Source organism: Patiria miniata, unplaced genomic scaffold, assembly GCF_015706575.1.
Source record: "Patiria miniata isolate m_02_andy unplaced genomic scaffold, ASM1570657v1 HiC_scaffold_5, whole genome shotgun sequence".
Taxonomy (NCBI): domain Eukaryota; kingdom Metazoa; phylum Echinodermata; class Asteroidea; order Valvatida; family Asterinidae; genus Patiria; species Patiria miniata.
This window is the reverse complement of record NW_024037072.1, coordinates 29,022,664-29,045,970: the sequence shown is the minus strand read 5'-3', so window position 1 is coordinate 29,045,970 and position 23,307 is coordinate 29,022,664. Positions and strand designations below refer to the sequence as shown.

General features: G+C 40.6%; 1 protein-coding gene across 1 annotated transcript in view; it reads left to right on the top strand.

Moving 5' to 3' along the window:
* Window positions 1-1,980: 1,980 nt before the first annotated feature.
* Window positions 1,981-23,307, top strand: part of LOC119740495 (bifunctional glutamate/proline--tRNA ligase-like) — a 46,907-nt gene continuing 25,580 nt past the window's right edge. Inside the window, exons 1-18 of the mRNA XM_038215817.1 lie at window positions 1,981-2,168; window positions 5,840-5,924; window positions 8,214-8,313; window positions 8,779-8,935; window positions 9,972-10,123; window positions 10,751-10,839; window positions 12,103-12,229; window positions 13,062-13,254; window positions 14,489-14,660; window positions 16,596-16,829; window positions 17,323-17,407; window positions 18,299-18,469; window positions 19,406-19,542; window positions 19,823-19,877; window positions 20,671-20,823; window positions 21,908-22,020; window positions 22,358-22,457; window positions 22,895-23,038. Coding sequence (XP_038071745.1) covers window positions 2,126-2,168; window positions 5,840-5,924; window positions 8,214-8,313; window positions 8,779-8,935; window positions 9,972-10,123; window positions 10,751-10,839; window positions 12,103-12,229; window positions 13,062-13,254; window positions 14,489-14,660; window positions 16,596-16,829; window positions 17,323-17,407; window positions 18,299-18,469; window positions 19,406-19,542; window positions 19,823-19,877; window positions 20,671-20,823; window positions 21,908-22,020; window positions 22,358-22,457; window positions 22,895-23,038 — 2,310 coding nt within the window. The 5' untranslated portion in view covers window positions 1,981-2,125. The remainder of the gene's footprint in view (window positions 2,169-5,839; window positions 5,925-8,213; window positions 8,314-8,778; window positions 8,936-9,971; window positions 10,124-10,750; window positions 10,840-12,102; window positions 12,230-13,061; window positions 13,255-14,488; window positions 14,661-16,595; window positions 16,830-17,322; window positions 17,408-18,298; window positions 18,470-19,405; window positions 19,543-19,822; window positions 19,878-20,670; window positions 20,824-21,907; window positions 22,021-22,357; window positions 22,458-22,894; window positions 23,039-23,307) is intronic.

Here is a 23,307-nt window from a genome sequence, read left to right as displayed (position 1 = left end):
GTGGTTCGAGGCCCAGGTTGTCATTTGCGACATTTATTTCTTTTCGACAGAGCGGAGGTGAGGGATTGATGACGACACGTGACTTTTGACGTCACCACCCTTGCGAGCCGGTAGCTCAGTCGCTAGAGTGCCGTTCTCAAATCTTTAATCGCGGGGTTGGTGGTTGGAGCCCCAGGTTGTCATCTACGACATAAATGTTTTTCGTGAGGGGCCGGGATGAGGGATTGATGACGACACACGACTTTTGACGTCACCACCCTTTGCAACCTGAGGTTCATATATATTATAAATTCAAAACATTTCACCTGTGAGCCGGTAGCTCAGTCGCTAGAGTGCCGTTCTCAAATCTTCAATCGCGGGGTTGGTGGTTCGAGCCCCAGGTTGTCATCTACGACAGTTATTTTTTTTTCCGTCAGAGCAGGGGGGGGGGGGGAGGGGGATCGATGACGACACGTGACTTTTGACGTCACCATCCCTAGCAACCGAAGGTTCGTAAATATTATAAATTCCCAACTTTTAAGTGCGAGGCGAGTGCCGTTCTCAGATCGTCAATTGAGGGGTTGGTGGTTCGAGCCCCATTTTCGAAAGAGCGGAGGGGTGAGGAGGGTGACTGATGACGACACGTGACTTTTGACGTCACCACCCTTTGCAACCGGAGGTTCATAATACAATGTACATTATAAATTCATGACATTGTAAGTGCGAGCCGGTAGCCTAGTGTTTTCAGATCTTCGATCGAGGGGTTGGTGGTTCGAGCCCCAGGTTGTCACGTTCGACATTTTGTTTTTTTCAGAGCGGAAGGGGTGAGGAGGGTGACTGATGACGACATGTGACTTTTGACGTCACCACCCTTTGCAACCGGAGGTTCAAATATATTTTAAATTCCCAACTTTTTAAGTGCGAGACGGTCGCCCAGTCGGTAGAGTGCCGTTCTCACATCATCAGTCTTGGGCTTGGCGGTTCGAGCTCAAGGTTGTCACTAACGACAATATTGTTTTCCGTCAAGGCAGAGGGGTTAAAGAGGGGGGGGGGGGGACTGATGACCGCACTTGACTTTTGACGTCACCACCCTTTGCAACCGGAATTAGGCCTATATAAATTTCGGGCTAAGTAATTTGCGAGCAGGTAGCCAACTCTGTAGAGTGCAGTTTTCTGAACATCATTTTTGGGGTTGGAGGTTCGAACCCGTTGGAGCCCCAGGTTGTCACCAACGACACTAATTTTTTTCCGTCTGGGGGGGGGGGGGGTTGACTTTTGACGTCACCACCGTTTGCAACTGGAGGTTTACATACATTTCCGGCTTGGTAAGTTTGAGCCGTTAGCCAAGTCGGTTGAGCGCCGTTCTCAGATCATCGATCTTGGCGTTGGAGGCTCGACTTTTATTTTTTTCCCCGTCAGAGCAGAATAGGGGGGGGGGGGGGGGGACTGACGATGACACGTGACTTTTCACTTTGCCACCCTTTGCGACCAGCACTATGAAGTTCCTACTCAGTGCTAGCCGGTAGCCTAGGCCTAGTCGGCAGTTAGGAAGTGCGGGTTTAACTTTAATAATACGTGCATGGGGTGGAATCCCCACTGTCCTATTCTCTGCCACCATAGACGCACAGAAAATCACTTAATTTAAAAAAGACAAAAAACTTCGAGTCTGGAATCTGAATCCTTTATTATACGTCAGTCAAGTCACACAGTCCGACAATGGTGAAGTAGACTTCTTAATAAATTTTTGTTTCATTTACCAAAATGATGTATTTTTTTTTACTGGAGATGCACGTATCCCCACCTTGTTATCGCCCCCGGGCACTGGCTACATCCAAACTCAAACATTAAATTAGGTCGTCAATAGCTCTGTTTAAAATGATTGATGCAACTACAGGTAATGTCCATAGAGCTATATTAAATTTAATATAGCTCTGTCGCAACTAATTGTTTTCAAATGGTTGCATCATGCATGCCGCTAAATTTAGCTGTACAAAGGCTTTCAATAGAGGGCGCCATTGCATTATACCGGCATGTGGATGATGAAAGTCGGAAGGGAATTCCGAGCAAATTGTGCTGTCAAACATTGATCTTTTTCAACTTCGCAAAGGCAAACGAGTTTGAGCAGTAACACCCTGACATACCTGAGATGGCGATGAAGCTTTGTGCTAGTTTTGAAAACCCTCCAGTCGGTAAGTGTCTCTTTATCGTTTGGTGGACATTCCCATACTGAATAAAAATGTGCCACGTAAACACGTGTCAGACACCGTGTAAATAGTGCCCATTTACATCAGTAGCCTACATGTGTACCAGATACCGGTATATGCGGCGCCGGCAGGCCCGGCATTTTATAACGTGTTTGCATAGCCGTACATGTATTTATTTTACATTTACTTTGTGTTGCATCATGATCATACGTACGTGTCATTGTCAGTGTTTTGATATAGATGTGAGGTTACCAGTGTTGAATTTTTTTTTATGTTATACTCCAATTTTATTTGGTTTTGATTGCACTTTCGGAAAACATGTTGCAACCATGGGTAATCCTTACTTTTAGGACCCCATTCCTATAAGAAGGGAAAGACTCACCAAAACAGTTGACTAAATGACACTCAAAATTGACATTCTGATACTTCTTGGCACATCTGAACAATTGGCAATGATACCTTCTTGAATATCAGCAGGTTTAATTTTGTGAAAAGAGGGCAGGGCTTTGATTTATGAGGGAAATTCAGGGGTAAAAGACGACGATGACAACCAGAAAACAGACTCAAAAACCAAGATGGCAAATGTGAAAGCTCGATGCGATGAAAGCTCGATGCTGATTGGCTGATAAAAAATAAACATCTTATTTTTTTTTTTTAGCAGCCAATCAGCATCGGGCTTTCATTATGTAGGGCTTACTGTGTTGTGAGAACTACAACATGCACGTCTGACTGCGAAAAAAGGTAGGAAAGTCACATTTTCTTTGAAAGTGCTTTCAAAATTACAACTAACATGAGTTAATATGAAGAAAAAAGACTGCTTTAGCCTGCAAAAGTCACTTTGGTACTGGACAGACATCTGCAAAAGTCAGTTTTGAACAGAACTCGTAAAAAAAAGAGGTGTCCTAAAAGTAAGGATTACCCAACCATGGACTGGGTCTAGTGATTTCAGTGTCAGTCTAGTGCTTATATTCACAGAACTTGATCTCTCTCGTCTGTGTATGTATTTTCCGTGTTCATGAATTTATTTCGAGGAAGTACTATGAAGTGAAACGATGCAGCATGTTTCACCGAAATCTCCTACCGTAAAACGAAGCTCATTGCCGGCCCATTGCCGGTCCAACACACAGTGCATCATCGCGCGCTCGTTTTTTCCTAGACATGCTATCTTTGAAAAATCTTCACTTAAAAACTTTAAGAGCGCCCATCCCACATTTTTTTTAAGATTGTTGCTAGCATCATAAACTAACATTTGAATGAAAAAAAATTACGAAATTTAAAGCATATTGATATTCGTAATTCAAGGTCAAAGGTCATTTCGTTACGCATTTTCTCTGCGCTTCATGCTACGATTTTGGTTTTTATTTATGAAATGGAGGCCATTCAAAGAGCTTTAATATGATGTACAACTTGGCTTTGTAGGCGCTATAGTTTTTGAAATACAAGTATTTAAAGTTGGGAGGTCATGCTTATTAGTCAAAAGTTCGTTGACCACTATCTCAAAAACTTAGGAGCCAATTTACAAAAAAAAAAATCAGTTCTGGGGGTTTCTCATATAGGCCAATCATCACACCAAATATCGTTTCAGTCTGTGAGGGTCGGGTCCAAAATTGTGTTGAATTGACACGGAATGACCATATATCATCTCAACGAACATGACGAGGGTCAGTCATTGCAAAAATGATGGTAAGACATGAATCTGGGACTGAGAAACATTTGCAATTTTGTTAGGAAATACTTACAAAATTGTCTTGACTCTCAATAGACTTTGTACACAACTGCTGAGGTAGCGTCAGGTTGCAACATTCTTTCCAAATTTTCTAAGTATTTCCCAACAAAATTGGAAATATTTCTCAGTGCCAGATTCATGTCTTATAATTTCTGCAATGAATGACCTTAATGAGATGATATATGAAGAAAACAGTTGTATCAGGTTGCAACATTTTTTTCCAGATTTTCTTCCAAAAGTAGGCCCTAGCGATTAGCTTGAGACACTCTAGCTCCGATGCTCAGCTGGAGGTCAATGTACCGTACAATGTAGCCGGCGGTCTTAAAATGGCAGATGCCATGAAATTTGGCCACAGGCACAGCCCCCGGAATCATCATTTTTTTCATACACTGAATTTACTAAGTCAGTTTATTTTGTTTCAGGTCGATCCTTTCCTTGGTGAATCATTCAACTCGACTTGTACATGTGCACTCCATATCCCTTAACTCGAAACTCGAGTGTTAACTAAAACCATACAACATCACTGCTATTTACAGCAACCATACATGTACAATTGAAAACAAGTAACAATACCAATTGTTCAAAGTTGGTCACTGGTCAGACCAATTTTCCAGAATTGATGAGGTGATGCGTTTTTTTTTTTTTTTCAAGCTTGGATTGTACAGACAAGGTGGGTACTATTTTTCGCTCGTACCCCCCGCCCTGCAAACAGGACAATGGGAAGGGCTGATGAATTCACGCTCTGATTAGATAGATTTTGCGTGACCTGTGACCTGCAAGTCATCACGGCCACGACCCTGCAAGGTTTCAAATGGCCGTTAAGACTGATTCATTACGCTTTTATTCCAATTCATAAATGCTTTTGTTTTCGTTGAAGAGCGTTATAATGTAGAAAAATCTGTAAAACTTATCTGTGTTGTAAATTTGCGATTCCGATCCCGTCACTTGCTCAGGTTCCGTTTCAAATTCACGAAGGGTCAATGACGATTGCATTATGCGATGCTCAAAATTTGTTCACGTAGTCCGCAATGAAAAAGAAATCACATCCAGTATGGAATATGTGCATTTCTATTGGAAGTTTTCGGATAGCATTTGCGCGCATTGTCTAACTGCAGTCTTGAACAGCTGCAGCCAGACGCTTTATATATACATGTATATATGTAGGTCATAAGTCACTTCCTTCACAAGATTCTGTGAAGCTCATCAGCCCTTCCCAGCGCCCTGTTTGCAGGGCAGGGTGGGGGGTACGAGCGAAGGTACTATTTTGCTTTTATGTGCCCCGTACATGTACATTGGTGTCCTCCATCATTTACCTTGGTATCCTCCATCATTTTTGAGGCGGTGCCGCAATAGAGGGCGCTGTTGTAGCTACCACGGAAAATTTGGAAAAGAAATTGACGCGCATGGTCAAAATCGACGCGCGCACTGACCCGAGACCGACTAGTGTCTTTTTTTGGGGGCCTTAAAGTGTATTTCACATGATTAGGCCTTATCACATTGAGGCGCACTTAAACTAATTCTAATTTTCAACCAGTTCATCATAAAAATAAATGGTCATGTTGTAAAGACACATGCCATACCGTACATGTTTTTCATTTAAAATACATGTGCCTACTTACCTGTACATGTACGGTACACGTACCGGTACACGTACATGTACATGCACAAAGTGATGACATGGACAATGGATGATGTCACACGTAAAATTGATAGGGATACAAAATGTATGTGATACGGGTGCCAATACCTCTAATATTTAGAGATAACAGAGCTTGAGTTTTCTGACTAAATAGCCATTAATTAAGCTAAAGAGAAGCATCTTTGCAACTTCATAGATAAATCCTGATCTTCAGCAAAGAATACTGCCTGGTTGTACATGTAAATTTCAACTCCAGGAATGTTAATTTAGATATTTTCTTTTATTGAACAGCTGCCTTGCTAGTTGCGGAGTACATCAGCGGTGCAGTGAATGTCAGCATTGAATGGGGCAAGACCACAAGCCTGAAGGTGTCTGAGTAAGTCCCTTACACGTACCAGGCCTTCATTTTTAAGGAGCGCGAGCGCGATCGCGCTCCTTCGCGCTCCTTAACTTGGTTTCTGGCGCGCGAATAATAGCGCTCCTGGGTAAATTTGTAAGCTTATTAATTGTCGACTCCAGTTTTTGTCTACATAAAGCCAACAGTAAAATCTTGTCAATCCAAATTTTATATACTTGATTTCTTAACTTGTCATCCCGATGTTTGAACGATTTTGTTGCGAAAAAAAGCAACAAAAGTAAGTCGAATACCTACGTAAAATCCACCCATAATCATCGCAAGGATTTTGTAAACATCGCAGTTACTCGAGCCCATCCCATACATCATGTACATGGACACATTAGCCATTTTCTTTTCATCAACGACATGTAGCACGTTCCATTATGATCAAGGGTACTGGCAGGATCGTCATTCAGACGTGCACCGCCATTAAGTGAATAAAATGAAATAATAATTTCGGTTGAGATCAGTTTATAAATTAGTTTATAAATATTTATAATGTAAACTAAATAAATAAACCTCCGATGAAGTGAAAACACAAAACAATTATGAAATGGATGGGCCGAGCAATTAAAACCACCTACTTTGTAATACCAACACCCCTATTTTTCGATAAAATGGACGTGGCCCAAGCACACGTGTTGAGTGTGGTGCCGGGCGATCGCGACGGTTTCCATTCCCGATCCCACGCATAACACGTAGGCCTACTTGTGAGCGATCTAATACTGTGCAGCCAGACAATTAACAGTGTGAAATTACACCGTTTTTCTGGAAGTTGTGATATTCCAAAGGGAGCCAGAGTTTTTGAACGGCATTTTGAATGATCTCCGGTACATCTACAAGAAACTAGCGTTCATTTTTGACAAGTTTGGGTTGGAAATACCTTACGAAAGGTTGAGCTCATTTGTCCCACAACGATAGAGTGCAGAGCGATTTTCCGTGTGTCGACTACCAGGCTATGCCCGCAAGCGCGGCCGGTCAACAGGCCACCCGTGCACGGTGACATTGTTTGTGCGTGGTACCATTCGACATTTTGTAATGGCGTTCAATACTTGTACATTTCTGTGACCTTACTTTCGATCCTTTTATTTTTTGTGCCCAAAACCAAATATTCATATAATTATTTTCCTTTTCTATTTTACTAATTTTGAGGATTTATGTGACAAAAAAAGTATTTCTTTGACAGATGTATGACCGGACTTAAATTAATGGGATTTTTTTTGGGGGGGGGGGCTTTATTCATCAATTTGGATATAAATTTAGAACCCCTCAAAAACACGGTTACACCACATGATACATATGCAAATTTAAACAAAAACAGGTTTTTAGTAAAGTTAGTAAACCAAAACAAACTATTTGATAAAAAAAAATTAATAAATAAAAATGGAATAAACAGTAAATAAAACAAAAAATAAAAATAAAATAAAGTGAATATAATAAAAACGAAGTAAAATAGAACACACACAAAACCACTAAAGAACCACAAGTCAACTCCAATTTGTTTTTCATTTTTATTTCCAATTCCACATCAGGATGATTCACAAACAAGTAAAACTTAAACCTAATAAATTGACATGAATTAAGCACTCAATTTGTAGTGAACAGTCGCATCTGTTTCTCAGTTCTGATGCACGTGTGTGTGCATGATATGAAAGGCTTCAGGAAATGATTTGGATTCATTTTTTACTTTGAGCACAAAACATGCAAATTGAGCTCCTCGGACTTCCCAGGAGAGCAATTTTGGGTGCTCAAATTGAGCTCCTCGGATTTCCCTGGAGAGCGATTAACTGAGCTCCACGAATTTCTAAAAATGAAGGCCTGACGTACATCAAATGTTTCAAATTTGCTTGTTGGATGTTGGTACATAAAGGATTCTGTATGAAATGGGGTAAACCTAACCAGGCTGAATATCAATCGGATCGGGAAGCAGGCAATTTTTTTGAATGATCCCATTTGTGATCATAGAAGTTGTTTGTACTAACCGTTGGAATCTGATGGAATCTGTTGGGTTGATCCCCAACCCCCCCAGATAACAAGGAGGTTTAGGAGGATATTGCATGATTAAGGGCCAGTTCATACTTCACAAGATTTGGGTAAAGAAGGCTTTACTCTTCTTATGCATATGAATTTAGTTGTGTAACTGGAGGAAGTATAAAGCGAAGCATGGATTATAAAAAAAAAAAATATTATGCTTATGCTTGGTATTGGTGCTGCTTGATGTTGGAATGAATTTATACCCAACAAGACTGATTTTTTTTGTTCTTGCAGCCATCTGACATGCACTAATTCTGAAGTTATCTGCCGCTATCTGGCCCGGTTGTCTCCTAATAATGGATTATATGGGAGCAGTCCCCTGGAAGCAACTGAGGTACATTTTATTTAACTCTGTAAATTAATAAAATATCAACAATACTCGCGTTAGATTTTCGTAACGTGAGCACCGGTAACCGATTTTGTGCATCTTGTTTATCATACATGACACATTTTTCTGGATGTCATCTTTGGTGCTTAGGTAGGTCTAGGTCTACTCTATCTACCATGGGGATAACAGTTATTAAACCTTTTCAGTAAGGTAATTACAGCCCAAGGAAACTCAAAAGTACATCAAAAATGTAACATGAGTAACCGTGGAATTGCCCATTTACTGAGATAACACTTAAACATTTTCAGACCATTCTTGTGCACAGGGTGACAATTGATGGCCAGATGTGGGAATCTTTCCATATGTCCCTCCCAGTGGTCTCCCCCAACTCTTCCTTTGATCTGAGGTGGTACCAGTACTTGGGCACAGAATCCATACACTGTCATATATCCCAGCATGATTATTCCATAGGTTGACCACTGGCTGGACTTCAGTAGTAACAGGCTTGGTCAGTGCGGAGAGTTCCCAGAAGCCATAGGCTACCTGGAGAAGACCCTGGGTCCGCGTACCTACCTGGTTGGAAAGACTCTCTCTATAGCAGACTTGGCAGTCTGGGGAGCTCTGAAAGGTGAGAAATTCGGCATGAAATATTCTTTTTTTTTTGAAGGGGGGGGGGGCATTGGGTTTTACATTTCTGGCTTTGTCTCAATCGTCGGCTTCGGGCTCAAGCTTCATGATTTTATTCACCTGATACTGATAGACCCCAGCGCGCAATCTTTCCATTTTGAGCTCTAGCGGCACCAAATTTTGTCACATGGCCAATGTTTGGAGTACATACATGTACATGTGCCTTTTTTTGATGAGTGTGAATGTACATGTAGCAGGATTCACGTGGATCTTTGGTTGCAGACGAAGACGCAGCTGGCGACAAATCTGAGGGTTTGGTTAAACTGTCACAGAATTGACAAAGCATATTCTCAATGCTGATACAGAAGAGTGGGCATTGTTGCTTCACTCATTAGCGCCAGTGCGTGAGTTGCCTGAATACTGTGCGATTGTGCCCAAACTTTGTACAGCATCTCACAGGTCTGGCACATACTGGTAGGCATGGTTGGCATTATATTACGTCATGGTCAGCCAAGGCGATGAAACTTTCTTTTCGGTAGCAAGTGCCTTTTCATCGGTTGCTACATTGTACATGTATGTGTTACCATTCAGCACTCCAGACTCAAAGAACTGTTGAGTTTTATGTAAATATATCCGGGAGCAAGATAAGCCAATGTAAAACATTCCAGGATGTCCACGCATCCGTGTCAAATATTAATAATTAGCAGGGCTTACAGGTAAGTCATGAAAAATCGAGTGTAACTGTAATGTCCAACACGACCCCCGTGCCACCAGACCCTATGCACTGCAGGTGTCTTAGAGGGTGTTCTTTGTTAGTTTAATTGAGTAACAATGAAGGCACAAATTATTATAAGATGGAATTTTGCGTCTGGGTGATATAAATCAAATCAAATTAGCTTTTGCCCTTCACCGACGTTCAAACACTGTATACAAATTGTTCGCTCTTGGCTACCCGACCAATACAAAACCATTGCTCTCAAACTCTGCCTTAACGCATAAGGTCTATTATACTTTTCATATGATCTCTCGTTGTGCAGGCAGTTCAACATGGGCAGGTATGCTGAATAAAGGCCAGGGCCCTACTAACGTGACCCGCTGGTACAAGTTCATCTCTGCTCAGAGTCAAGTCAAGAAAGTCTCCAACACTCTGCCCAACACTGCCCCTGCTGCTAGTAAACAGGAAAAAGCGGTAGGATTTTATTTTATTTTTTTTTGGCGAATGAGGTCACAGTAATAACACCATTTTAAAATAAATTATATTGGAATACAGGGTGAGTAAAAACAACCGAAACCCAAATGTCGGGACCATGAAGTTCTGCATGTAGCACTTCCAAAATCTAGGATATAAAACCCCAATTCATAAGCTTTCGTTTAGTACAAGAATCATTTAAATAACTCATGTACTTTTCAAGCTACAGAATTTTAAACACAACCGCCGTTTTAAGGTTCTGTCCACGGATCACAAAAACCTTCAGTGTTCTTTCATCAAAATGAAAAGAAATCACATAGGGATGTGTGTGAATTGTTTTCGTTTTGCTGAAAGAACGCACACCTTTTTTTGTGATCTGTGGACAGAACTTTAAAACGGTGGTTGTTTTTAAAACTCCGTAACTTGAAAAGTACATGAGTGATGTGAATGATTCCTGAACTAAAAGAAAGCTTATGAATTGGGCTTTCATATCCTAGATTTTGGAAGTGCTACATGCAGAACTTCACTAAAACGATGGTCCCGACATTTGGGTTTTTTTTTTTTTTACTCACTCTGTATATTGACTGATTTAAATGTGTCTTGTCTTTTGATTTCTTTTTCCAACAGGCAAAGCAGGCTGATGTTGGTGGTTTCTTTGACTTGCCAGGAGCTGAGGAGGGCAAGGTGGTGGTAAGATTCCCACCGGAAGCAAGCGGGTAAGGAAAGTCTTGAGAGTGGTCATTTTTCTTTTACATTTCTCATATTTTCTCCCAGGTTTACTACACATCTTCATTGTTTTGAGAAAAGTTGCCCTAACACGTAGATGGAGATTTCTACTTTCTTCTGTTAACTGGTCAAAAACATTTTTTTTTTTTTTTTTTTTTTTTAAATTTTTGGGGAAGTAAAGTTACCTACATGTACTATTAATCAGCTTGATTTTGAGTTGCGAATCCCATTTTTGTGTCTTTGTAAAGTAATGTCCTGCAATGTGAACAGAGCCCATTATTTATGTCACAGAGCTTTTTTGAAACCGTGTCCAAATTACATATTATACTCAGTTGCCACTTGCAATAACACAAGGGTCTATGGAAGTGGCTAGACATGGTTTAGGGCTGTGCCGAATATCTGAATATCCGATCATCCACTGAATATGTAACAGCAATTTACCAAACAGAATATTCGAAAAATGTAAATTTTCTACGAAAATGTCTGTAGTGTAATTTTATTATACAAGTTGAGTGGTTTTGTTCTTGGTCAAATGCCACATTTTTTTGTGAACAACCACTTTACATGCATTTATAAGTTGAGAGTTTCGTGAGGAATATTAACCCTAATTTGCATCTTCAAATCTGTCAAATATCAGCTAGTCAGCCACCTCGAATAAATATATCGATACATACATGATATTCATAATTTTTTTACCTCAATGCCAATATTGAAATTTTTGATAAAATCTAAATTTAAATAAGTCTTTATATAGGTTTTCCCAGCTACAGTACATTGTGTATTTTCAAACATTTGTCATTCATGGTTTCTAATATTCAAATTCGTCCTTCAACATTGAGTTAGTGCACTTCCAATGTTTAATTTCGTCTTTTGTCAAACAATTTCAAATTCAGTTCAAGCAAATTCAAACAATGAGCACACGTTTTTGTCCCGGAGTATTCTATTCATCTAGTCTACGCCAAACCCTGTCATTCAGAAATCAAATTCGTCTAATTGATTTATATCAGACGAATTCGATCTCTGAATTTTGCGATTCAGCAACAGCTCAGATGAATTTGATCTGTAATAACGAATATTCTCGACCCGGTGACTAAAGAGGGTGACCAAACTTTGAAATAGAATGGTAAATGACTAAATTGGTTTTAGTTATAAGCGTGTGAAATTATTCTCGAATATTACAGTTGGTGAATTTGAATGAAAATGTGTTAAAATGGCCGGGAAAACCTATATTTTGATTTGTCATTTCCCCTAAGGTACCTGCATATCGGCCATGCTAAGGCAGCGTTGCTCAACCAGTATTACCAGGAACACTTTAAGGGCAAGCTTATCATGCGCTTTGATGACACCAACCCGGCCAAGGAAGACAAGGAATTTGAGAGGGTAAGCTCTAATACATGATTTATAATTTACTGACAAAATTTATAATAAAGATTATAAACATCTGAGTCACTCTGCAACTATTTTGAGGATGTCACATGATGGACTAAAATGTCAATAATACTTTAAAAAAAGAAAGATCCGTACATTATTAGAACAAAGACAAGCTTGAAACTCCAAGTCGTTCAGAGATATGGCACCCTGAAAGCATAGTCTTTCCTGTTTGCACCTCTTACAAGAGTTTTGTCGATGATATTTTTATCCACATGCAGTTTCAGATGCCCAAATCTAAAAATTTCTCAAAAAATACTCTTGAGATTGTTTTACAGGGTACAGATATGCAACAACAATGATTCTGAACCCCGAGAGTTTTCATTTTAGGCAGGAATCTGACTACCTTAACATTTTAATAATCAACAAAATCTTCTTCCAAATGGGGGCGCTCTTCAAAACTGACCATTATTATGCATACTACAAATTATATGCCCATTTTCAGGGCATATTGTTACATGTATGTTTTTTGAACGGGTTTTCTTTTTTTGAATTGACGTCAGAACTCTCTAACCATTTATTGAAATAATTGCTGAAAACAAATTTTTGTCAAAAAAATCCGCCCCCTGCCCCGCCCCCCCCCCTCTGGATACGCCACTGTCCTTCCAGTGTTTTCGATTCACCTCTAAAACTACTTGTGCAAAATTGGAAGAATCCTTGATTTCATCACCAGAAAGAATTTTAAAAATCAACAAAAATAAATTAACATTAATTAATAAACATTACAGCACACAAAGAAGCACTCGGTAGAGATCAACATATTGATCATTTTTACCTCACGCAGGTGATATTGGAGGATGTTGCCATGCTGGGCATCAAGTATGACCACTTCTCCCACACCTCGGACCACTTTGATCTGATCATCCAGCATGCCACGAATCTACTGAAGGAAGGCAAGGCGTACGCTGACGACACGGAGGCTGAACAGATGAAGAAAGAACGGGAGCAGAGAATCGAGTCCAAGAACAGGCAGAATTGTAAGCAATACAAAACTTTATGTTTTTCGTTCTTGGTATTTTTTAAGGATAACCCCATCCTTTTTCAATGAACTGTTCTCCCTGTGGACCCAGAATGAAGCCATTTTTGTATTGCCTGTGTGCGTGATTCGGTGAGGGTACTGTTTGTGGCTTACACTCAAGAGCAAATTGATGGGAGCTTCTACAAAAACCGATTGCAAACCACTGATCTCTGTGTGCACAGCAAGTCAAGATCATAGGATGAAGTCGCTAGTGTGCCAGGCTTCATTAAGGATTTTTGACCCTGGTCTTTAAAAAGAAAAGTTACCTAATGGGTTGAACATACATGTAGTGTATATATTCATATTTGGGGAGCACATTGCGGCCTCACAGTTTGGGTACAATAATGGACTGTCCATTTCCATGGGTGGGGTCAGGCCAGTTTGTGACAAAACAAGTTATTCTAAACAAAAATTCCATGATAAATTATGGACTTTTAAGGATTTTAGATCTTAATATGTTATTAGATGAGATTTGAAGGTTTGCATGGTGGAAAGATGCTAAGACAAGATAAGTTTGCGGTAGCACCATAATATGTTATTATTTTTGTTTGCCTGACACTGTGGTGACATAGCAGCACTGTACCCTCGGTGCTTTATGAACAAAATGACAAGCTCGCTAGGGTGGGACTCAAACCCATGGCTTTCTGCTTACTAGTGCAAACTTCGTAACCACTCAACCGACGAGCTTGCCATGGCATATGAACTCCGTGCATGAACAATAGACCATTATCATGTTGTGGCCATCTTGATTTGCTCCCATTCAATCAAGGAGAAAAAAGTCTGCTTCCTTTTTGCAAAAAAAAAATATCATTCAGTAGTGTTATTGGATACAGGGAACATGACTGAAATGGTGGCAGCATGATAAAGGTCTATAGATGGCGATTTGTGACCACTTTTGAGGGCCCCAATGGGAGGGACACACCGTGTGCACGTTCTGGTTTGAGTGAATATCGCGTGAAATACGCAAGATGCATTTTATTCTGATCCGCACAAACCACCAGCATCTTCACGTGAGCGTCTGGCGTCGTCGACAGTGCGTTTGAATGTCCCTCCTAGTGTTCTTTCCCAAATGTCCCTTTGTAAATGTTGAGGGAGGTGCTTGTGCACAGAGTACATAAGGCGTTGTCCCACGTGCACATTAATACTCCTGAATATTAAAAGTTTATTCATGGTGACACATACTTGTCTTGCAGCGGTGGAGAAGAACCTTGAAGTTTGGGAGGAGATGAAGAAAGCCACTCCCTTTGGTAGGCCCTGGTGCCTTAGAGTCAAGATGGACATGCAGTCGAACAATGGATGCATGAGGGACCCGACTATCTTCAGGTGTAAGGACGAGCCTCACGTCAAGACAGGAACCAAGTACAAGTAAGTGGATCAGGGGAACATTATAACAGGGGTTAGTGAAGCTTCAGCTTTGATAAAAAAAATGAAACCGAGATATTATTGCTAATTGGAACAGAAGTAGGGCACATGTGAATCAAAAAATGATATCTTCTGTTAGCATGATTAGGGTTGAATCTCCTCTTTAAAATGACACCCTGGTCATGTCATTACATTCACGGTTGACTGAGCAGTGACCAATTTTATGAAAGGGTCTATTTAGAGACTTGCGCCACTTTTCAATTGTGGTTTTTGTTGTGTCAATTGTCACAGAGTGAAAGGCTATGGTTGCTAATCAAGACAGGTGGGGAAAAAAGAGATTTCACCATGAAAAATGGCGCAAGTCTCTAAATGGACCCTTTCATAAAATTGGTCACTGCTCAGTCAACCGTGAATGTAAGGACATGATCAGGGTGTCATTTTAAAGAGGAGATTCAACCCTAACAGAGGATATCTCCCTTTGATTCACATGTGCCCTACTTCTGTTACAATTAGCAATAATATCTCGGTTTCGTTTTTTTTTTATCCACCCTGTATACTCAGTTTTTGTCTTCCGACTTGGCGGAGTACCGGTATAACTCCTTCAGGAACATCAAATCCTAAACTACATGTATGAGACTGTAAATTTCAGACTACTGTCTGGAAGTATGAAGGCTTGAAATTAGTTCACAAGAAAAGAAACCGACAATTATGACCATGTTTTGCTAAATCCCTTTGCAAAAAAAAAAAAAAAAACCAGGGGAATTTTATGCTTGAATGGATTTCAAGTTTGGAGTATCTTGAGGTTAGTGAATGTGGAGTGTATTGTACATGTAGGATTAACCCTGACCTTCCCACAACCTTCAAAATCCATCGGGATGCTTGAGAGATTTTGCAGGATTGTTGGAAGGCAAATTCATTTTTATCTTATTACCTGTAGCTGCATATTGAAATATAAATAACACACAGAGGTAAAAATGGCAAATAATAATAATAAAATGGTTCTTATATAGCGCATTACACAATGTCACAATGCGCTTTACAACACAAAATAATTAAATGTTAAATAGGCATGTCTTAAGTGCAATTTTGAACTCAGTTTCAGTTCTTGCAGTCTTGATGTGTTGTGGGAGAGAGTTCCAGAGAGTAGCGGATGAGTGTGTGAAGGACCGATGTCCATACGTTTTGGTGTGAATGGCGGGAGTCTTCAGCAACAGTGCTGAGCCAGAGCGTAGGGTGCGCGGTGGTTGATAGGGTTCAATGAGGTCACGAAGGTATGATGGTGACGAACCGTCGATGCATTTATAAGTAAAGAGTAGAGTTTTGAAGGTGATGCGCTTTCTGACAGGTAACCAGTGGAGATCTCGAAGTATTGGGGTTATGTGTCGTCGTGATGGTGAACGGGTAACAAGTCTGGCGGCAGAGTTCTGAATTCGTTGAAGTTTTGCGATTTGGGATTTGGCAAAAAAATGACATACCGGTACATACATACATACATGTACATGTATCAGAATATTTCACCCTTTAGTGTCCTTAGCAGCCAGCAGTGGCCAGAACTAACATACCTGCATTGGTTGAAGATGACAGTTTCAACTTCATTTTTTTTTTTAAATTGAAAATAAAAAGCAGAAGAGTTTGTTATAAACTCGGATCACAAAGTATAGGTTTGAAGAAAGATACTGGTTTATGTATATTGTTTTGTACCATATTTCTAGAAAAAAAACCTCACCATCATTTGGAAATGCTCTTAGAATTAAGCATTGTACATTGAGAAAGTGTGGTCACTAAAATCTCAAGAGATACAGTTATTCAAAGCATTTGAATAACTCTTTTGAGAAACATTTGAGAAACTATGTGCAAATATCGAGTCACCCATGTATTATCTCTCGATATATAGATTCTTGTCTTTGGATTAATTCACATGCAATACTTTCTTTTTAGGGTCTACCCAACCTATGACTTTGCCTGTCCAATCGTGGACTCCGTGGAGGGGGTGACCCACGCCCTGCGCACCACGGAGTACCACGATCGCGACGAGCAGTACAACTGGTTCCTAGAGAACCTGAAGATTCGTAAGGTCTTCATCTGGGCCTACAGCCGGCTGAATCTTCAGCACACGGTGCTGTCCAAGCGCAAACTGACATGGTTTGTGCAGGAGGGGCTTGTGGATGGATGGTGAGTGGAAGCATTTGACCGCAAAGTTACTATTCATGTCAAATTTTTATTGCAGGTTACAGACAAAATCTTGTGTTTTCCCATTAATTTTATTTAGAAAGATGTAGTCATACACAGACAGAATTATTAAATTTTAATGATCCTAATTACAAAAATGATTTGTCCAATTGAGCTACAACTTTGAATATACATAAACATGAAAGTCTCTGAATTTTGATCTCAAATTTATTCTATATTTTTTTATAAATTTCAATATATTGTCAGACTCTTCAGTGTGTACCTATTAAAAAATAAAGTACCTTTCAACTGAGTTTTTCTTTTTTAGTTACACACTGTCTTGTCACTTTTTTGGTTTTATTTTTTGGTCCTGGAATCTCCTTTTTCTTTCAATATCACATTATGGAAGGTAATAACAGACCACATTTCTTGCTAAGTTGCTATCATATGATCGTTATCACAGATTTGTTGTTTTCAATTCTTTTTTTGTGTTTAGGGAGGACCCAAGGTTCCCCACCGTGCGCGGCGTTCTGAGGCGAGGAATGACGGTGGAAGGGTTGAAGCTGTTCATAGCAGCCCAGGTAAACATTTTGCCATGTTTCTGAGCGAAGGAGGGTACTATAGATGAGGCTTTTTTCTGGGTACCAACACAAGAAAAATCCCATTTTTGAACTTAAGTAACTTATAACTGTAAAAATGTAAAAGATTTGTAGCAATATGTAAACTAACATCATTAACCTTGGATGGACATCTGTCTATAGCGGAATCCGGCGACCAGAATTAGAAGACGTTACTGCGGTAAAGACAATGCGCGCGCACATTTTGGTGACCCTATTGGTCAAAGGAGACTGGAGTGCTTGCACATAACCTGAGTAACCTGATATAACCCATATAACTCACAAAAGCTTGGTGAGAACTGTAGTCTATACCCCATATGGCGTCATTATTTGCACTCTCATTCGCTCAATAATGAGGCCTATCGGAGTGATAAACTATGCCGAAATGCTGCCATTGGGGGCAGAAATCTCAGTTTGTGTGCAGTGCATCATGGGGAAATAGTTGACATCCTTTTATAGACTAATCGGGCAATCCTCCAAACCTCCTGGTGAACCACAAAAGATCAAGGAGTAGTAAAGTCTGTCATGAGCCAATATGGCCCATCAGGCTGGCGTTTATCTCTGGTTTGTGGGCGTGAAATGATTGAGAATAGTTCTGTACCCCCTGGATGGGATGTCCAGCTAATGCCGGTATCCATTTGTACTCCTGGGTGGAGAGAGGCAAGTGTGGGTGGAGTGGCTTGCCCAAGGACACGACATATGACCAAGGAGGTGGATTCGTACCCTTGACCCGCTGATCATGAGTCACAAACCCTTACCACTAGGCCTTGATCCTCGAAAGGATCAAGGAGGGTTGGGGTTAATGCCTGTGCAATTAAGGCTCTTCGATGATACAATTCTTTGTTTTTGTCACAGGGTTCGTCTCGGTCAGTGGTCATGATGGAATGGGACAAACTCTGGAGCTTCAATCGCAAGGTCATCGACCCCAAAGTGCCTCGGTTCTTGGCTGTAGTGAAACAAGATGCTGTACCAGTCATGGTGGAAGGGGCAAAGGAGGAGTCCAAAGACGTGGCCAAGCATCCAAAAGTAAGTATCTTGGGAAAAAATATTGCGACCTGACGCCACTTTTTTCCTCATATATCATCTCAATGAATATTATTCACTGCAAAAATGATGATAAGACATGAATCTGGGACTGAGAAACATTTCAAATTTTGTTAGGAAATACTTTAAAAAATGTCTCGACTCTCCATAGACTTTGTACACAGTCGCGAAAGTGGCGTCAGTTTGCAACGTTTTTCCCCATCTTGTTGAATTGGTTGTCCTGTGGGACTAAGTTCGTGGTGCGGCTAGGCAAACAAAATGTTTTGGCAGCAGCAGAGCCTGTCTGCATTTCATGAGAGATTGTAAGAAGTAAGAACAATGTTAAAATTCACAAATTTGTGGGCTTTTTCTATTAGTAAATTCACAACTTGTATGTTATATTCTAACCCAAAGACCTGCTTTTTCCTTTTTGGGGGGGGGGGGAGTCTGGAACCCTGTGATTTTTTTTGGGCATTTTTATTGTTTTGGATGCAAACAGATCCACTTTGCCAGCAGACTGGCTCCCGATCTGATTGTGGGGCAGGACCAGCCTACCCTGCGAGAATGGAATCATTTATCTTGTCCTACTGTAGTTCATACAACTTATGAGTTACGCTTCAAATTTTGCCCTGGGTTGGATTGGTAGAGACTGTCATGCAGGTAGTGTAGAGGACACCTTACTGACTTGGAGACCTCTGTTAACATGAAGATCTCTTGTTTATGAGGATAGGCAACTGTTCCAAACCCGGAATTTGGTTGCTATTCGTTGACAACACTACATTGTAATCTCATTTGGTCTGGTTCTCCTGTACGCACAGAATTCCTGTGTTCAAAAATTTCGTGTAAGGTATTAGAGTCATCTATAGATTTGATCAGGCAGGAATTGCTTTCTCCTAAATACAGACATATTTATGCTAACGATTGTCATTTCCTGCCCAGAATGAGTCCGTAGGAACGAAGAAAGTTTGGTACAGCAGCAAAGTCATGATTGACCAGGAGGATGCCGCCATCTTAAAGGAAGGAGAGGTCGTGACCTTTGTCAACTGGGGGAACATTATCATCAAAAAGATCAGCAAGTAAGCACTTCATTAATTTTGGTTAAAATTTAAACTGGGTTAAATTTTGGTTGCAAAAACAGATAGAATGGTCAGAAGATTTATTATTTGGGTATGATTTCTGTTTTGCATTTTTTGGGGGTATTTGAGACTTGGGTTAATTACATGGCTGTGCTTACTGTAAGCGGTGATTTTCCTTTAATGGTAAGCACATTTCATATGCTGACTATATCGTTTTCCTTATTCAAATGATATTGTGTTGGCTAATTCCTTTTATGTTGGACTATTATTTATATTACAGAGACAGCTCAGGGAAGGTCACGTCCATTGATGCGGTGCTTAATCTGGATAATCAGGTAAAACACACCTACATCCATGTATCTTAGGCCCCCGAAAAATTGTTGTGTTGCCCTCACTTGAATAATATCAGGAGGGTCGGTTGGTCTGAGTTTTTTTTTTTTTGGGGGGGGGAGGGTATACATAGTTCACATATATGCCTTCTTCTATTTCATTCGGTTACCAGTTCCCCTCTACCAATGTAGACAAAATGTTTAGGCAACATGTACTGCATGCGCCAACTACACTGTGTATATGTACATGCATGTGATACAATGTATGTACACATCGTTGGGTGCACCACGAAGTTACGTATCGTCTATGGACTTTGTGCACGCGATACGTCACTTTGTTGTGCGACCGTCGACATGTACACATGTATACAATGTTTGCAGTACATCACACCACACGCCCCAAGCCTCAGCCTCAGTTACACATACAAAATACGGTAAATTTGAACTGTACTCCCATTTAGGTATGTACGTTTTGTAACAAACTGCAAAATTATGGCATTACAAATAAACAGTAAATGTAAGGTTAAAGTTTATTTAATTTTTTTCAAGTTGGAAAAAAAAAAGGACCAGAGATTTCCAAATGTTTGTGTCGGTAGGATGAGGGCAGCACACCATTTTTTTGGGCCTTGTGTCACACTGTAGTGTTTTCTGTTGGGCCTGGTCCCACAGTAACACAATGTTGCTGATAAGGAGAGGGCGTGTTCCCCCCACCCCCCCCACCCCCACAATGCTCATGGAGCAACACCAGTGGTGGTTCGACCCCCTTTTTGCACTTACTACCTCTTGTCAATAAACCCAGGATTACAAGAAGACCACCAAGCTGACCTGGCTAGCCGAGACTGAGAAGGCCCCCTTCATCCCGGCCGTCATGATGCACTTTGATGACATCATCAGCAAGGGCATCCTGAGTAAAGACGACAACTTCAAGGATTTCGTCAACAAAAATACCAAGGTTATTAGAAAGAGATGACAAAAAGTTGGGAATTAAAGCTTTTAGTGACCATAATGACCAGAAATGACCAGAATGGTATAGGGTGGTTTATAGTTGGTCGTGCGATTCTCATGTGACCGAGAAATTGGCGCGCGATCATCTTAGACACAATTTATAGTTGTCGCTGAGGTGCTCGCAATTAGTTGCTGAAGGATGCTGGCGACGTTGGTACAGAGTGTAAGTAATTGAACTTTGACACGGTCGCTGACCTCACTTTTCATCATTGAGCCAATAGGATTGCTTGATCTGTAAGACATAATGAATATGCAAATACGGCGCAGATTAAGATTAAACAAAGTTGACGACTGTGTTGTTGTAAAGCAGTTTCCGTATATTTTGCTTTTTGATATGTTGATAACAGAAACGAAAATAATTGGACCTTTTTTCTCAAAGTGTTCCTTTTAATAATTCGTGAAAGCAAATTTCTACCCAACGCTGAGTACAGAAATATCACAGGTGATTTTTGCATGGCCAAAGTACTATACCCGTAGCAACCAATGTGCTATACCCGCAGCAACCAAAGTACTATGCATACGGGTGTGCACGTCAGAAGTGCTAGCGCTACAGAGCTCGGTTAAAATATTTCGCGCAGGGATAGTTTGGAAAAGTGTAAGCAAATTTTCAGCTAATTTGGTTTTCAAATGAAGTACATTTTAACTGTATTTAGATTACATTAATCAGTTATCGCTTAAAGTCAAGAGGAATCTGTGGGAGAGGTGTTATAAAACAAATATTGACTGCTTTAACTTGTGGTGTAGTAAAACTAGCCTCCCTCTGTGATCCATGGAACATTCTATTTTACCTCGGCGAATAGAATGCTTCATGGATCACCTCGGGAGCCTAGTTTTACTACATCACTCAAAGCAGTCAATATTTGTATACTAGCCTCCCTCTGTGATCCATGGAACATTCTATATTACCTCTGCGAATAGAAGCTTCATGGACCACCTCAAGAGGCTAGTTTTACTACATTTCTCATAGCAGTCAATATTTGTATATTACACCATATTTTATGCCATATGATTTTTTTGCATCCTCCCTTCAGACTGAGACCATGTTGCTGGGAGACCCAGAACTCACCACCTTGAAGAAAGGTGACATCATTCAGCTTCAGCGCAAGGGATTCTTCATATGCGACCAAGCCCATGAGGAACCAAGGTGGGTTTTGGAAACACTCTCATGATGGCCCTTATGGGCCAACTTCTCTGTGAAGAGATTATAGGCCATGCCATTTGTAGACTCGGTGCCAAGTGAGTAATTGTTTTGTGTACGGTAACCGGTTACTGGCTCCATGCACGCAAAATATATAATTATCGCTGCATGCAATGCGCATAGTCTGGTTCCCAGACCAAATGATGCTGACAATTGATGTTCAATTACCGACTTAATCGCTTGAGCTGATGGCTGATCCTGTCTCAAAGAGAAGGGATGGAGTCAGAAAACAAGTAAGTGATCAATTAAAAAAAAAATTTCTTTTCTTTTTTTTGCTTTGTAGTCGGCATAGTGGACGTGCCAGTCCCTGCATCCTCTTCAATATACCTGACGGTCACAAGACAACCTCAAACGCAACAAGTAAAGCTCAAGTGCCCGCCAAGGTGAGTTGTAGTACAACCTCAAACGCAACAAGTAAAGCTCAAGTGCCCGCCAAGGTGAGTTGTAGTACAACCTCAAACGCAACAAGTAAAGCTCAAGTGCCCACCAAGGTGAGTTGTAGTACAACCTCAATCGCAACAAAGTAAAGCTCAAGTGCCCGCCAAGGTGAGTTGTAGTACAACCTCAAACGCAACAAGTAAAGCTCAAAGGCCAGCTCAAGAGCCCTTTTATCGAAACCCATATTTCAAGCTGCGTTCTAGTTCTCTCTCTTTTTGGAGAGTGAACCAACTTCAATGTTAGCTCCCACTAAATGTGGCTTGTATTCTATTGGTGTTAGTCATTAAACACCTGTAAAAGAACTAGGCTTTTGAAGGAATAGCGTACAATCTTTCTTTGTAATATTTAAAATAATGGCGACTTGTGATTTCTACCCATAAAGAACAACAAGAGCAAAAAGCAAGAGAATCCAGCCCCGAGTCCGGGTACCGGACCAGCAGAGACTGGTGATGTGAGCGCCCTCGTGAGTCAGATTACTGCCCAGGGAGATGTCGTCAGGAAACTGAAGACCGAAAAAGCCCCTAAGGTAATAACTGCTATTTGTCTACATGGACTAATACACTTTGATATTTGCTGTAAACGAATGTTCCGTGTTAAGTGCATCAACATTACTATAGGGTTGAACAGCCACATGCTCGGAGGATTAGCAACTGAAGGCCCTCGAACTCACTTCGTTCGGAGTCCTTCCTGATAAGTGTTTGCATCCTCCGTTTTTCTGTGTCGGTATTGGATGTTGAGTCCATCACGAGTCCATCATGAGTCCATCGCAAGTTATCCATTTCCAAGTCGAATCAC